Source organism: Mizuhopecten yessoensis, unplaced genomic scaffold (assembly GCF_002113885.1).
Source record: "Mizuhopecten yessoensis strain PY_sf001 unplaced genomic scaffold, ASM211388v2 scaffold10685, whole genome shotgun sequence".
Lineage (NCBI taxonomy): Eukaryota > Metazoa > Mollusca > Bivalvia > Pectinida > Pectinidae > Mizuhopecten > Mizuhopecten yessoensis.
In genome coordinates, this window is record NW_018408670.1 from 146,473 (window position 1) to 163,621 (window position 17,149).

The window sequence follows — 17,149 nt, forward strand, 5'->3', positions numbered from 1 at the left end:
ATTGTATAGATCCAATTTGAAGGGGAATATCTAACTCTTGTGTGGAACATTAAATATGAGACAATATAAACGTACAACAATTTCAAATAAAAAGCAATAAAGTTTTCCCAAAATGTCCCACTGGAATCGTTGCATTGGAGAATCATTCACAAATTATACATATATCACGTTCTTTGGTAATTGTTAACAGCGATTAAAGTTTGTTTTGTAAGGTATCGGTTGAATTTTATTATTGGGCTTCCTTGAATAATATTTTGACTCTTTATGTGCAAAATGTGCAGATGTGCCTGCGCCATGATAGTGTACTGGTGACGTTAAGGTCCATGTATTTTTGCGAAGCTTACACATTGCACATGTTGTCGTGTATAGTTTGGTCAGAGGTGAGTCGGTTGTTTTTGTTGGTTATGATGAATATCTCTAATTACTGAGGCAAGACTTCATTAACAATTTCTTTTCCCACTTTTTGAAGTGGATTTTTGCCTAAAGTTAGCTTTAATACCCTGAAATCCTTGTCTTAGAATTTGAGAGGCTGTCTTCTGCAAAAGGTCTGCCTGCTCTTCAAAATTGAACAAATCACCACTTTGCCATAGGACTTTCGAGTGTCACGAGCTGTAGGTGATATTTTACCTTTCAGGAATACGGCTTATGTTAAGGAGAATAGAAACTCATTGGTCCACGAGAATTTTCCACCTCTTATTCTGTCATAGCTGATGGAGCAAGTGAAGGTGGGAGTCTTTGTCAAATAACTTATATCTTCTCTAGAATTAATTCTTTGGAACAGGAACGATGTTTTCGGAATCCAGTATTCAGTGAGAATGATGGTGACATCTACATGACTGATCAATCGATAGAATGATGTGTTTAACTATTACATCTTGAGGGATATATAGCTGCAGTTCACAGGCCAGCTTCTATCACCTTTCTAGAATATTGGAGACACAGTGTTTGTTTTCATTCATCAAGTATAAATTAGTTGATTGGGATAGCTTGTAAGGTGAGAGCTGTCATGTTGTCGGTGGCAATGTCTTTGCTGATATGCATTCATGATACTTTAGATGTTGACTTCCGTCTGGTTTACTACGGTATTTGGTATGTCCAACGTAGAGCTGAAACATTATGCTAGGATGTTCTCGGTTTCGGGTGAATGCTGATGGCAATTGGTTGTTGGGTATATTTGCCTAGGTAGAAACATGTGGGACGGTGAGTCAGGGGTAGTACGCAGCTTCTATTATTAGGCTGCTATGAGTAGTTCAGGACTGTAGTGTTCATGTACCAGTTATTAATGTGGAAGTTGTAGGCTTGTCTGCATGATCTTTGTACCAAATATTTCTTCCTGTATAAATTATGTAGGTAGGTTTGACTGACTTTCTGCAGGAGTTTTTATCTTCCATCGTAAGGTATCACAGGCGAACCATTGTTAGCTGGTTCCTGCTAAGGTGGGTTGGATGGAACTCATTCGTGTATGGCATATGTGGTGGTTTTGACGAAGTTATACATTCATTTGAAATGTGCTAGTAGTAAATCTGTCATATTAACCATATAAGAGCTTGATGGTTCTGTACTTCCGATTGTCTTGGTCAGCTTCCTTTCATATACTTGCATTTAGCTTGTTTCTAACGGCTTATGGACACGTTGGATTAAGAATATTAACATTCACCCTCAAAATTTTAAAAATTGGTCTAATTTTGTTCAGCAGGGATAATGGTTTGGTGATGATGTCAAGGATGCTGATTTGTCGATGATTTGGTTGAGACCCAGTAGAATGCAGTAATACTATCCTACATTGTTTATTCACGACATTGGTGTTGTTCTAGTGATATCTAATGGTGACAGTGTTGGTTTCGAGTTGGTATCTGTCACGTAATTCAGACACATAGCAATGATGTTTCACTTGATATCTGGTGTAAATCGCTAACATACGACACTATGTTAAAGTCATTCACACTACGGATGGGTGGAATTTTAGACAAATATCTGATGTAAAAGATGATGTTATGTGCATAAACAGCGCCATTTGTTTTACACAGCATGCGTTTTTAACAGCAAGGGTTTTACGGTTGTCACACTTTATATCCTCAGTAACAATATACATATAACGCGTGCATGTCTCTGGAAATGGGTTGGATGTTTTGCGAGATCGTCACGTATGAGACAATTGTTTATATTCATGCTCGAAATCAATGGAGAAATATATTCATCTAATGGAATGTGCCCTTTGATCTGTTCCCACCCGAGGTTTTGATTGAATAAATGAGATCATAGCTTGGAAAGGGTCAGGATCCTAATCCTATAACCAAATCGACAATTTCTAGGCATGAAAAGGCATTCATGCTACCATTATTGGCCCGGGAGTCTAGCCCCACCACTGGGTACTAAATCCTTAAGTCATGATATGGAAATAGTTCAGATCATCACCTTAATCATACATATAACTGCGAGGCATAAAAAGACGAACCACTTATGCTTACAAAATTTGCTCAGGAATCAAGCTCCTCTCCTGAGTACTTACTTACTTGATAAAATACGAGTCTCTTGGACATCTTGATTTTATAATCATGGACCACATTTCAGAATTGTTATCAATAGAGCTCTTCCATTTTTGAATCAGCTACTATGTATAGAAAATATTTTATGTCACTAATGATATGTGTATTGACGAAAATCGTCAAATTGGCAACATATCGAACCAACCTTCAAAATGCAAGGTTGCGTTTTCATTACACATACATGTATTTGTTTTACACTCTTTGGATGTGTTGTAAATAAATAGAACGTTTCATCTTGCCGATGATACAGGTATATTTGTTTGATCCTTTGATGAACATCAAAAGAATTGCGCAGCTGCTTACGGTAAGCTTGACTGTTATTGACGTCTGGTGTCGCTCCTTTATAATCTTCAAATGAAAGGTATCAGTCTAGCAATTGGTCCGTTTTTCATACCTGACACCAATCAAATAACTTACCTCGTGCCTTTGATTATGTCATGAAACTCTTGGATTTCAATGATGTATTACACCGTCCTCATATATGTCTACTAAAGTATAGTTTTCTACATAACATTAAACAAGGCATCATACTCTCGCCAAAATCTTTATTAAGTAGTACATAATGGTCAGATATAAGAAATATGTAAGATACTAGTGCTAAATATACATGTAAGTGTATGCTTAACATGGATTCATTAATACATACAATTATAGAAAAAATGTAACAAAAAGGCAATATATACCCTGAGTTTACATGCGACAATAGACTTACGTCTAGAACAAACCACAAATAGAGCTTGATAATACTTAACCAGCCGCCAAACCATGATTTTTGAAACAGAACCTATTAAAGATGCGGCCAAGACACATAAATCCGTCACTGCAGTGCAAGACACTTAAATGAATCCGTCACTGCAGTGTAAAGCCATAACCGTGTCATTACTTTCACAAGTTGTCCTCATTATATGATGCCTACCTTAACTCAATAAATAAAAACGGATTCCACATTCCACATTCATCTGTCATGAACTATCTAATTTGCACTTTCGTGCCTAGTATCTCGCCTGTCCAACAAGACAAATCAGCAATTAAACCTGATAGAGAAATGCAACGACGAGAAATTTGATAGATTTGAAAAATTAAAAATGAAATCGACAATTATATTAAGGTATTGATCACCCAATGGAATTAGATCATAACAATAATAGACAGAGGTACGTAAAACAATTATAGGAATCTAAGAGTCCCTGAGTCACGTAGAATATTGTACTTTATTACATTTTCATTCTATTAACGTGATATTTTTCACTTGTGAAATATATAACTTTTTCTTATCTGACCAATCAAAATACAGATAACAAACTTCAATGGGAAAAATTACAAGCTGCCCATCTGGTCAAAGGCTGAGTAGCTTAACGATACGCAGGCCTCCTGAAAATCCGCCCATTTAACTGCCCGGAATAATTACATCTATTTCCTATCATTGGGCAACTACTCTCTGGAGGAAACACAACGTTTCGTTCCTCAGTTAACTTTCATTTCAAGGAAGCCAGCAGGCTATACAGGTCAGCATACTCTATCTTTTTGTCAGCATCTCCAAGTCCCAAGTTAGGCTAAGCGATTGACAGTAGGTATTAGAGAGCAAGGTTCATATCTGACAGTGATATTGATAAATCAGGATAACCATTTATCATTTATCATTTACCAGAAAAAAATATCGTACACTGAAGTACGTACTATATCAATGAGTGACCATTTTCCGGTCAGCGCTGTCAGAATTAACAGCAAGAAAGATCAAAAGATAAAAAAAAACTTCATTAAATATAGATACATGAAAAACTTCAACCATGAAGCTTTCAACAGAGACATTGAAAATGTGCCATGGTCATGTTTGGATGTGTTTGACAATATAGATGACATGCTACAAACTTTCCAAACCTTGTTCCTGGATATAGTTGACAAACACGCCCAAATTAAAGAAAAGAGGGTGCGTTATCAAAAAATTCCCTTACTGGTGGACTGATGATATAAACCTGGCAATACAAATAAGGAACAAACACAAATGTGAGGGACGAATAGACCTATATCGCAAATGTAGAAACAAAGTAACAGCGATGATAAAATCTGCAAAATCAACTTTTCTCACTTCTGCTCTAGATCAGTGTAAAATTTTCAATAATTACTGGAAGAATTACAAAAAAATGTGTCCAAAGAAATCTTCCAGTTTACCGAGTTTTATAAAAGATCCAAATGACAATGATATTACTGATGAAGCTGAAATAGAAAATTGTTTTAATGAGTATTTCACTAATATAGCAGATCAATATGTAAAAGAATCATGTAATAACGACAGATACGTTAAATAGACTTGAAGCGTATATAAAAGAAAAGCTGAGGGGTAACATTTTTAATATTCCTCAAGTTGAAATAACTTTTATCGAAACCTTTTAATTGAACTTAGCTGTCAACAAAGCCACCGGATTCGACAACATAAGCACAAAATTTTTGAAGTACTGTGCTAAATCCATTGCTCCAATTGTTTGTAAACTAATGAATTTTAGTATTGACACAAACAGTTTTCCGGAAGTTTGGAAGTATGCGAAAGTATGCCCTCTCTTTAAAAAGGGTAAAAAAGAGCTTTTGTGAAATTACAGGCCAATATCAGTACTTCCTGTTTTATCAAAATGCCCAGAAAAACATAATCATGACCATTTTTTTAAAAAAAAATGTCTGACCACAAATTTTAAACTTTAAGAACACTTTGAGTGATTCTCTCCCTCTTACAGTCGGTGTCCCTCAAGGGTCAATATTGGGGCCACTTTTGTTCATTTTATATGTAAATGACCTGCCCCTGATTACAAAACAAAGTTCTTTGTATACGTACGCTGATGACACCGCAGCGCAATCACAAGGGAAATCACTTGACATTATAAATACCAACCTCAATGTTGATGCAAAATTAGTGTCAAAATGGTGCGATGAAAACAAAATGTGTGTAAACAGAAAAAACAAAAGACATGCTTGTTACTACTTCACAGAAAAAAAATGTAAATTAACAAAAGAATTTTCCGTTCTTATCAACAATGTAAACATTGAAAATGTAAAATGTGAAAAAACCTTTTGGGAGTGTCCCTAGATGATTGTCTCTCTTAAAAAACTGCTTTGTTAAGTCACATCTAGATAATTGCTCAAGTGTTTGGGGAAACAGTTAAAAAATAATATTGTAAAATTAGAACGCCTGCAAAAGAGAGGAGCCAGAATTGTTTTAAAATGTGATTTTTCCACACGTTCCTATGATATGTTCAAAAAACTAAATTGGTAACCTTTTCACAAAAGAATTTTATACAATCAAGCAGGTTTTATGTACAAGATACTTAATAATCTAGCTCCATAACATTTGAATGATTTTACGTAACAGGGTATAACTACAAAATCATCATCTACCAATGTGTTTTACTTGCCATGTCATAAGACGAACATTTTTAGAAAATCTTTTATCAGGGACCCCTTACATAGAATCTTTTACCAAGTAATATTAGAAATTGTACTTCATTTTTAGAATTTAAGATATCTGCAAAGCACTTTTACTTGAAATGATTTATGATTTCCTCCCTTATTCTGTATTTTATACATGTACATGTATATTTCTTAAAGCTGTAAATATTGTACATTTTATCATACATTGTATCCTGAACATATGCAAGATGAGTTTCATGCTCAATATGTTATCAAGAATAAATAAAGCCTTTATAATTATTATTATTATTATATTTTGATATTGACCATCAGGATAAGTGGTAACACAACAACTATGCATTTTCCCAACTCCCCACATTTAAGATTAGGCGCTTTTTAACAACGCGTAGTGATCTGAGTTGATGACGGGACATTTAAAACAAAATTACATTATGATAGTAGTTTGGCATGCTTTATAAAAATATGAAATAAAGTACCTTTCTTTTATTAAAATAGATTATTAAAAGAATTAATGATGAGTTTTTATATTTTATTAAAATATTGGCAGATAGGTCTATATTTTATCGCGTACGGTTGTGTAGACATGTTATTGTTAAAAGGAACCAGATCAAGTATTGTCAGCTTGATGTGTCACTTCCCGTTCCGGGGTAGGTTTTCGTAAAAATATGTAATAAACAGAATATCTAACAGTGTCTTCAGTAATACCATATATATTTCACTTTTTTGGTTATTATTTAATATCTTTCACGAGTGCGCAACACGAGCAAAATATTAGACACACTGGTGAAGTTGGATACCCTCTATATACATGTACTTTGGGGAAATGACTTGAAAGAAACGTTATGCCACGATATCGATGACAGTGATGATTCTCTGCTGCATTAATACATTAACAGTGGAATAAATGTTATTGTTGAAGAGGGAAATTGAGATCGCTTTTTGCATTACATTATAAAAATCAAACTTCAGATCCTACAATTACTAAATGGGTTGAATATTGACATTAGTATTAGCAATTAGAACGCCTAGAGTGACTGTAAGTAAAGCAAAATAGCAGAAAGGTAAATCCGAAGATAAGTATGTTAGGTCTAAAATATAAGGACACATATCGGGAGCGTTCAATGTTCACACGATAACTGAGGTACGTAATAATCTGTAGTCTTTCCGTCTTTTCGTCTCATGTTTTAATAAAAACCTGATGGGAGGATTATACCCTAGGGTTAGATAAGGGTTAATCAATCTGACTCCACTTAGGCGACCATATGACTGATGATTCTATATTCGTATTGCACGTTTTTTCAAATATCACATCGGCCAATTATATTAAGGAATTTTCTTAATCCACGAGCTTTTTTTCTTCTTTAAACCTATTGGACTTTCTTCTTTTAGACTTATTGGACTTTCTTCTTTTAGATTTATTGGACTTTCTTCTTTTAGACTTATTGGACTTTCTTCTTTAAACCTATTGGACTTTCTTCTTTTAGACTTATTGGACTTCCTTCTTTAAACCTATTGGACTTTCTTCTTTTAGATTTATTGGACTTTCTTCTTTTAGACTTATTGGACTTTCTTCTTTTAGACTTATTGTACGTTCTTCTTCTGTTTCTTTTCCTTCTATTACTGACTCTATGTCGTCTATGTCTGTTTTGCTGTTTACGTTTTTTCATTAAAGTACTTTTTTGCCGATGTTGCGATTGAGGGGCTCTATGCCTTTTCCCGATTTCTGAAATATAAAATATGACCAAATTGAATTGCAACAATTATAACCTAATTGATAGAGTAAACTTGATGGAAATCAATCACAAAATACATACAGCTAATTCAACGGGCACGAAACCATGATAGTACTCGAGCAAAGAGCTAGCGAGTCGAAGGGAGATCATTACAATTCTTCAGTGATGTAGACTAATTAGCTTAACGGAAACTTAAACTTTATTTGAACCATTTTAACCAAAGCACCATGTTCCGTTAGAGGATTCTTCAGTGCAACTTACTTTCAAAGTGTACGAGGAATCCTTTGCCAGTTTTTGACCTCCTTGAGACTGTGAGGGAGAGTTCCACACTCCCCCCTGATAAGGTGGTGTTAAATAGTTTTATGTTTCCTTCAACAACTAATGTCTTCGTTTTCCCTTTGATATGCCTAATCCTGAACGTATCGCGGCTTTCGTCAACCTGGGAAGTCTCAATTTTCAGTAAGAGTTGTCTTCCCTTTCCTACCTGCCGACAAAAATACAAAGCATTTAACTTTGTAACTGTATAAAGATCAAATGTGCGTCTCAAGAAAACAAATGTACAAGGACGTTAATGTGAAAAAAATATTTTAGCGTTTTCCTTTCTATTTATGATCCTAGCATTCACTTTTGTTAGTTTATTCATAATTCTACGACACATTAAAACTACGGGAGCTACTGAAAGGTAAAACGATATGTAGTTTACATAAACTGGACTAGTCTAGTTATATCTAAATGCCGGAGCCCTAAACGCATGCTTGCATGTTTTCAAAAATGAGTGAGAGTGTTTAAGGGTAGATATTAGTTTTCCTATATAAGTTTGTTCTCGTAGTCCGGCCATTCCAACCACTCTAATGAGATTTTATTGATATACAAACTCAACAAAGGGCTAGGTTTTATCTTTCAAGCGAATATTGTTCTTTAAATTAACCAAGTTGTATATGCTTTAAATCATAATAAAATTCTTGTAGTATGTCACACCAAGTTAACCTAAATCAATTATGACCTCCTTTTTCATTTTTTCTGAAATGAAACGATATCAGAAATATAAATTTTACCAAACCTTTGGCTATAACTCTTGTTTTGGGTAAAGTAACTGTTTCACCAATACCGTTACGCACGAGTAGTCCACGAATGAGTCAATTTTATAGAAAGTATAACTTATGCTGTTGGGAACCTTTTACTTGGTATTCTATAATATTATATGACAGACACTGAGAGTTTTTAATTAAAGTATGTACTTGATATAGTATTTTACAAGATACTTGTCATATAATGAACGGGTTTAATGTAAAAACGGGCTTTTTGTAAGTTCAATATGTTGCGCTCTGTACATGTGCTTTATTTTGCAGTAAAAGTGGTTAATGTAGTAGCGTCTTTTCGACAGCTTATATAGGAAAATCTCTATCGATCAGCGCGTGTTTTGCACGCACTTAATAACTACGTTTTGTAGGCAATGTTTATCTAGTGTAAATTATAGGTCTTACATGCTTCATATTGGTTATAAAACTTGCTTGCTGCTATGTTATTTACCTTAATAACCTTCCTGCAGTCCACCTCCTCCGCCCCGTAGTCCCACGGATAAATGTTGTGACTTCGGATGATACCAGAAGCCTTGTTGACTACCTCGGAGGCATACCTACTACACATATTTACGACGTTTTCTGCAGTGAGATAACACAAATGTTGTAGCGATTAATTCAGACATTTTCTTGTATGTGAATAATTTCATAGCCTGAATTTTACTATTAAGATATCAGAGAATAGTATGATTATTTACTTCGCAGAAAGCTAACCAACGAAATTAATCACATCACATTGTTAACGCAGTCCACAACAATAAATATCACAATATCTATCATAATACACTAGCTACGTATACAAGTCATTACGAAATCATTCTGACTACATAATACACATAATACCAAAATGGTAACCACTCGTGTTCCTATTTAAAGATAGTTTTCCATGATGATGAGGAACCAATTTGGTATGTAGTTATTTCATGTAATGTAAGAGTTATCATACATGTCATAGACGATCGTTGATAAGTTACATATATGCAGGTAAACAAACTCCAGGTAAGGTAAGCATTCTAGGGATGTTATTTGCTAAATAAAAACTAATTAATATTCAGATCGGCGACGTTTAAATTTCAATATTCTATATTTTTGTGAGATGTATATATATATAACTTAACTATTGTTATAATTGATTTTTTTATCCACATGTGACTCAATGTCTATGTGACCTGGTACTGACTAGTGCTACCTTGTCTGATGCATTGGTATCCGGTAGTTGACATGACTGCAGCCGTCTTTCCCAGACAGGGGAGAGAATCAGACAGAGTCACCGTGGCAGGACCCTTCCAGTTGATGTTACAATTCCGCTCCCAATAACAGTTATTGATCTGCACCAACAAACTTGGAGTAATACCAGCACAGGTCAACCTCTTTCCCACTCCAACCATTAGTTGGGGAGAATACAGAAGGGATCCTTTGGGGCAAGCGAACGACATCTGGTTGTCCTTCCATGTCATGGCGCTTCTTAGAGACGCTGGGAACAGAAAAGGTAAATGTCACCGTAAGTGAATGGAAAATAAATATTTGAATGGGACAACATTTACGCCAGAAACTACTTGTGAGAAAAACGAATCAACGTCATTAAATGCCTATATGTTTATGGAAATGAATAAACGCCATAAAACTGTGGCGTCACGAAAATATCCCGTCATTCGACAGACTGTCGAAAATTTGTTCAACAAGGAAAACTGCTGTTTGAGTAGCAGAAGAAAAAAACCATACAAAACGCCTTATAGTTACATTCCAGCATACGTATGTAGTAATCCACTGATTAACTGATAAAACACAACCCTGTCACTACATCAAAGGCCCTGGGGTTAAGTTCTGTAGGACAAGGTCACTGTGGTGATATATATTGCCAGACGTAATACACACACAGATTGAACAGAGTTTGTTTAAACATTCAGGCCGGTACACACGATTGATCGGTATACTTGTAGAATCCCGTTCGATATATGCAGTTTCTAATACTTATCAATTATCAGAACAATGACGAATATGTAATAATATCTTCTGATTAGTATTTTTCATGGTGCTTGTATTCCTTTTTTAAGTTTGGCGTTTGCCGATATGGTGTACTTTACCTCATCCTTCAACTACCTTTGTTTGGTTTATTGAGGAAGTGATATGTCATGTTGATTGATTTATCCCTGGTTATAGTATCTAGGAAGCGATGTACGTAATTTTGATTGGTTTTCATGTCAGGTTTGGATCACTTCCTTCTCCCAAACTAGTAGTAGTTCGTGTTAAGCAAAATATAAGGGCACAAACGATCTTTTACTGAATACAATGGTATGGAATTGAAACAAAATGACCAAAACAGTTTTTATTTCAGCAGGACACGATAAAAAATTAAAAAAATAAAAAAATAAAAGCAAAAAAACAAATTACGCTTACCCATGGGTAGCTCGGAGACTGGACTACGTGACGCGCTCCCGTTTTGGTATCCACCTTGAAGTTGTACTGTAAAAACAATTTGAACTACTGATATTGACACAAAACATGTCAATACTGAAACGTATAATACTACAGATAAATGTATGAAAAACACAAGAAAGATGTCACACCATACTTTCGATCATCAGAGTAGATGTAGGACTGGGTTTACATTGACCAAACAGTTATTTAAGGAACTATTCAGGTTAAACAAAAAGCCATGATCTTATATTTGATTAATTAATATCGGGTAAATGCTATATTTCTACATGTTTGCATGTCGCTGTTAATTCGGTTTTCAAGTGTTTACTTAAAATATCACGATTTTCGTGTTAGATGTTAATTACTGAGGAACAAACCTACAACACTATCGTTCCAGAGTTGAAAACTATTGGCTGGTTTTATGGTCACCATCATTATCTCATTGGGAAATATTGTGATATGAAGATCGACGTTTTTTTTATTATCATTTTGATTGTAAGATTGACGTAAGGTTTGGTTGTCAATTACTCGGGTGTCTTATTTGAGAACGCGACACTGCTTGGATGTGATCTAGATGTACATGTCGGGTGTAGTTGATGAAGCATAAAACGCTTACCTTTCCGGGATGCCTTGTCTCATTCTCTATATGCTTTTAAAAATCATTCATGTAAATCTTTCTGTTGTTCCTATTTTGCACTGTTTTCATCATTTTGAGTTTGAATTACGTTTTTTTTTAACATTTCAGCATTCTGGGGGGGTTTTCCAGCTTGAAATGAATTTGAAAAGTCCCCTTAATATATCGTCAAGTTGAAGACATTTGATTCGGCGGTGTTTGTTGTCATTGACATGTTAGAGGACCATTACATCAGTGTAATAGAAAAGAAGGGAATGTTTGTCTTAAGAGTTTGCCTTCAAATAGAACTTGTCAGAAGACAGCGTTTCAAGACACATATGCGTTCAGACTTTACAGTTGACAACTTATATGTTAATTGTCCAGAAAATCTTGACGTGTAGCGTTAATATTTTTATGCATTGCTTATTAGTCTAACACTCGATGATAAGAGGCGAACTCCGTTACATACAAACTTTAAAGGTATTGTCTAGGTGCTTCATTTCAGTTATGTTTTCATTGGATCAAACTCCATCCTTATAGTGTCCATGCTATCTGGGTTACAATACGTACCATTATAAATTAGATAAAAGTCGGGTTTAGCTACGTCTTGGTCCCGAGTTTCCCATGTCACATTAAAATTATTTCCAGTTCCAGTGAATGTTTCATGATGGTATCTAAGAGTCCTGGTTTCGTTCATCCCTGCCTGTGTTGTCCATTGTATAATCACGTGATAACTTGTGTTACTGTCGAATTTTTCAAGTTTCATCGACATCGTCACATTTGTAAGAAATGACATAATCTTATGACACGACTTTTCCGTTGGGTTGGTGTTTGGAATATCTGTGTGCCGCCCAAGAATACCGGTCGTGTACCTTGCCTCTAATCCGTCAGAACATATATCACGAATCTGATCTGAAAAACACAACATGTAATAATGTTTGATTAAAAAATACATTTAAGCTTCAAGAATAAGATTAGTAACTAATACTGTTATATAAACATTAACATGTTTTGTCTTTGCAATATTTTTTAATATTCAATGAAACGGCATAAGTTGTCATCTATTTACCCTAACACAACTTTCGATTAACCAACGCGCCTAAGGCAATGTTGTGTTGTCAGTAGTATGCTGAGACGTAGCGATATTAGATTTGTTCAAATTCATTACCTTGACCCACTTTAAATATCACAATGGTCATATGTGCTAAAAAAATACTTCAACAGCATCTTCTGAAGAACAAAGAAGAAGCCTATTACCATGATATTTTACCACCTGTTGCATGCCTGGGTGATCAAGCTTGTTGAAATGATTTACATTGACCATACTTTATTGTTATATAGGGTCAAATGTATTAAAACTCTTTTTGAAAAATCTCTTCTGAAAAGCTAAGAGGCCTAAGATCACGATATCTGGGCAGAGAGATCACATAGGTTAAATGTCTAACAACTAAAATTAAAAGGGACATCTTCTAAATAAGAAAGAGGCATACTATTTGGCAATATGAATGCTTGGGTAATGTGCTATCAAGTTTGTTCAACTTAGTTACCTTGAAGGATTTAAAAGAAGGAAGGGTCAAATGGGCAAATACTTTATTACAACTTATCAATAATCAAGAGATCGGGTCATGATAATTCGCCTATGGTATGACAGTATATAGTATGAAAAGTCTATATACAAATCATACTGACATTGACCCACTTTCAGTGTCACAAGTGTCAAATATATTAAAACTTCAAGCAAATGTCTTCCTCGGAAAGAAACAAGATATCAATGATCATCATATCTAACCTGCAACATGCTCAGTTGAAGAGTTAAGAAATCTATTTGATATGTGGCTTGCTGTAATAACACAGACTGTCAAGTGTAATCAACTAAATGGCTTGAAAAACAGATGAGCAATACAGGCGTATCGGTCCTATTATTTAAACAAAAAAAAGACGTTGCATTTGATCATAATTACCTTTTAGAACACACTTTGGTAAGGAAATAGTGATAAACTTCGGGAAATTTTTGAGGCATTTTTTGTTTGGTCCACTCAAAATGTTGGTCAGACGTAAACCCTTTCTTAAAGAAACGCTACATGTGTTGTTCGTCACACATTGGTCAGACTGCTTGACCAATTGACTGTCCGTGCCCAAACAGTCCCTCTCGAGACGTAAAGTAGACGAACGACGTCCGACGGACGCTCCATACGCTATGTAAGGTGACAGCATAACGTGATTGTCTGGACAGACAATGTCCACTCGATCTTGTCCGTTAGACAGACGCCGGGTCACAAACGGACGAGAGGACATCATGTCATCTGTAATTGTAAATATATTTTCATGGAAATTACGTTTTTATTGATCATATTTCCTATTTTACTTAACACAATTTCTCAGTAAAATATATATTTCAACAAAATAACTAGTATGCATGCATGGAATTTTGAAAATGCTAACATGTTAATAAACCTATGGGTAAAAAAACAGAACCACTCCTGTCGATTTAAGGAAGAAAATGTTGCAGCTATTTATATAAATCATTTGGAGTGTGTTAAATAACTCAGGTCAGTCAATAGTCTCCATACGTTACAAATCTAACTAAAGTCGGTCAACGGTCTCCTTTGATTACAAACTAACTTAGGCCAGTCAGTCTGTGAACATTACAAAACTAACTAAGATCAGTCAGTGGTCTCTGTCCGTTACAAAACTAACTAAGGTCATTGAATGGTCCCTGTACGTTACACAGCTAACCAAGGTCAGTCAGTTGTTTCTGTACTTAAAGCAGCTAACTAAGGTCATTGAATGGTCTCTGTACGTTACACAGCTAATACAGATCGGGCAATGGTCTATGTACGTTACACAGCTAACCAAGATCAGCCAGTTGTCTCTGCACGTTACGAAGCTAGCTAAGGTCAGTGAGTGGTATCTGGACGTTACAAAGCTTATGAACAAAGATCAGTCAGTGGTCTCTGGGGGAACATGTAAAGCTCGTTGAGATGATTCCATGATGCTAAGGGGCTACAAACGAACTTAGGACAGTACAGGGTATCTGAAATGTACACGTAGGGTAGGGTTAGTCATTTGAGAGTTGTTGGAATGGAAGCGCATCGCAATGACACAAGTACGTAGTATACCAGTGTTGGGAAAAAGTTAACGGAGGAGTAGCTATCACCACTTTTCTCCAAAATGGCAATGATTCACTCGGAGAAACGTATAAGATTCAGCAGCACGCTACTCTCGTGATCTTCAACCCCACTATGTAGTACGTAGGATACGTGCTGTATCCCTTTTTGGAAAATTTACTACACACGCACACACTGACGCACGCATCGAGTTTAAAATTCTCTGATGTCATAATACCGTTGTATATTTCCTCTGTTAACATTGTCAAACGTCATAAGAACATTATGATGCTATTGATTTGGCTTATTTTTTCCGTATGTTACACATACATATAGTGGGAGTAGCGGCCCGTGCTCTAGATTTGTCTACCGCCAAAACTTCGACAGTTAGGTAGCCACGACTTATCAGAAAGATACGAGTCGTGTAATTAATTTCATGGTAACTTGGTTTTACATGCACTACTTGAATGTGTGGAGTTTGAGACTGATAACAGGTCTTCCATGTTCATAACGGGGAGGTATCTATTTGATTCACTGCAGCTGCTTACTATACTGGCCATCGCCTCGTTAACCCAGTGTTCCTTTGAAGTGTATACATCAATTACAAAAACTGGAGCAGAGCCCAGGGGTTTGATACTAATTTGCAATGAGCCTTCAGCGAACCTCTGATAATTCATTCGATAGAGAAGGCACAATTACTGTGGCTATTTAATGTGCTATAAATGTATGATACATGATTACATTTTGTTCCCATATAGGACATAACAATAGCATATCAATACATTGATTTAAAATACATGGAATATTAATTAAGCATGTATTTACATCACGTAGTTTGAATCACAGCAACCAGTAAACAATAACAACTGTAACACAGTGCTGATTAGTCACACGTGAAGTGAATCGTGGAATTTTTTGTTTATGTTTACAAATCAATAAAGAGGAATATACAATGAATGTACAAGGAAATATAGCTATATGTTACCGTGTTCCATAGAAACATCGCACATATATACTTTGTATATATATGATATATATGTTAATCGCGCAAATACTTTGTATACATAATATATATGTTATGGGTCAACGACGTAATATAGACGGTAAAATCCTATATAACAACTTGTCCACACTGTTGAAAACACTTCTTTGCCCCATATACTATATATGTGATATACACATACGTTATGCATACATAGTTATAGTGTGTGTAGCACCAGCTGAATCAATATTGAAGTTTCAAATGCCACTCTATAAACTGAAATGTATGGAAAAACCCTTGCTAGCACGCTTAAACAGAGCGATTGCTTATCTGCAGTAATATAACCTACACCTCATGTTTAGGTAAGCTATATATGTGGTATATCTAAGGTTAAAGGTATATACCTTATCTCCGGTTCACTATCTTATTCATATGGGAATTCCAACCTAAATAGTTCTTCCTTTAACTTTAAAACGAAACTGATCTTTAATAAATGATAAACTTTCTGATTATAAAAACAACTTATTCCTGTATGACAGAAATTAGTATCTATTACACTTACATAATAGCTAAATATAATATTACAAAATACATTGGATACTTACGTATATTCCAAACGAATCCGTTGGTTATAAATATCACATCGACGAGTATAAAATACCCCAGCCTACCAGCTGACACGGCCATGTGGAACCTCTTCCTCGTGCATTGGGTAAACCCCTATATATATACGCACATGCTCAATGGTTCCACAATTAGCATAGATATTAATCTCCATATCACATTGACGTATTGATGTTGCCATGGAAATGAGTCGTGATGTTAATCGTCACACTGCTAATAACTTAACTATAAAAAGGATACTACCGTTTGATATTTTAATAGAAAATATTAAATTTTAATACAAAGAGTATAACATTACAAAGTATACATTTATTCCAGGAGAAATGTCGATCAGCATTTTATGAAATTATATAGCACCATTTAATAAACATGAATTATATTGGATATGATTTAATAAATCACAATATTACCATCGGTCCTTAATTCACGTTATTCGTGGCTTTCTGTACTCCTTATATATTAGGGGTCGTTGGTCGACCTATTTTTATAATTATATTATTAAAGGGATCTCAACATGGTTCTTTTGAAATGCACATTGAAACAAAGTCAATAATAACCTTAACGTACGAGGTAGCGTTTAGTTATTTGCAAATATTGTAGAAAAAAAATAAAAATAAATACAGAAATAGC

The 17,149-nt window shown here is 35.1% G+C and overlaps 1 protein-coding gene across 1 annotated transcript; it reads right to left on the minus strand.

Annotated features, from left to right (window-relative positions):
• Positions 1–3,082: 3,082 nt before the first annotated feature.
• Positions 3,083–16,600, minus strand: LOC110461812. The gene is made up of 8 exons (XM_021515488.1): positions 16,501–16,600; positions 13,768–14,109; positions 12,377–12,718; positions 11,173–11,238; positions 9,965–10,249; positions 9,227–9,357; positions 7,958–8,180; positions 3,083–7,686 (listed from the first exon to the last, which is right to left on the minus strand). The coding sequence occupies exons 1-8, from the start codon at positions 16,580–16,582 to the stop codon at positions 7,403–7,405; spliced, it is 1,755 nt and encodes a 584-aa protein (XP_021371163.1). The 5' UTR covers positions 16,583–16,600; the 3' UTR covers positions 3,083–7,402.
• Positions 16,601–17,149: the final 549 nt, after the last annotated feature.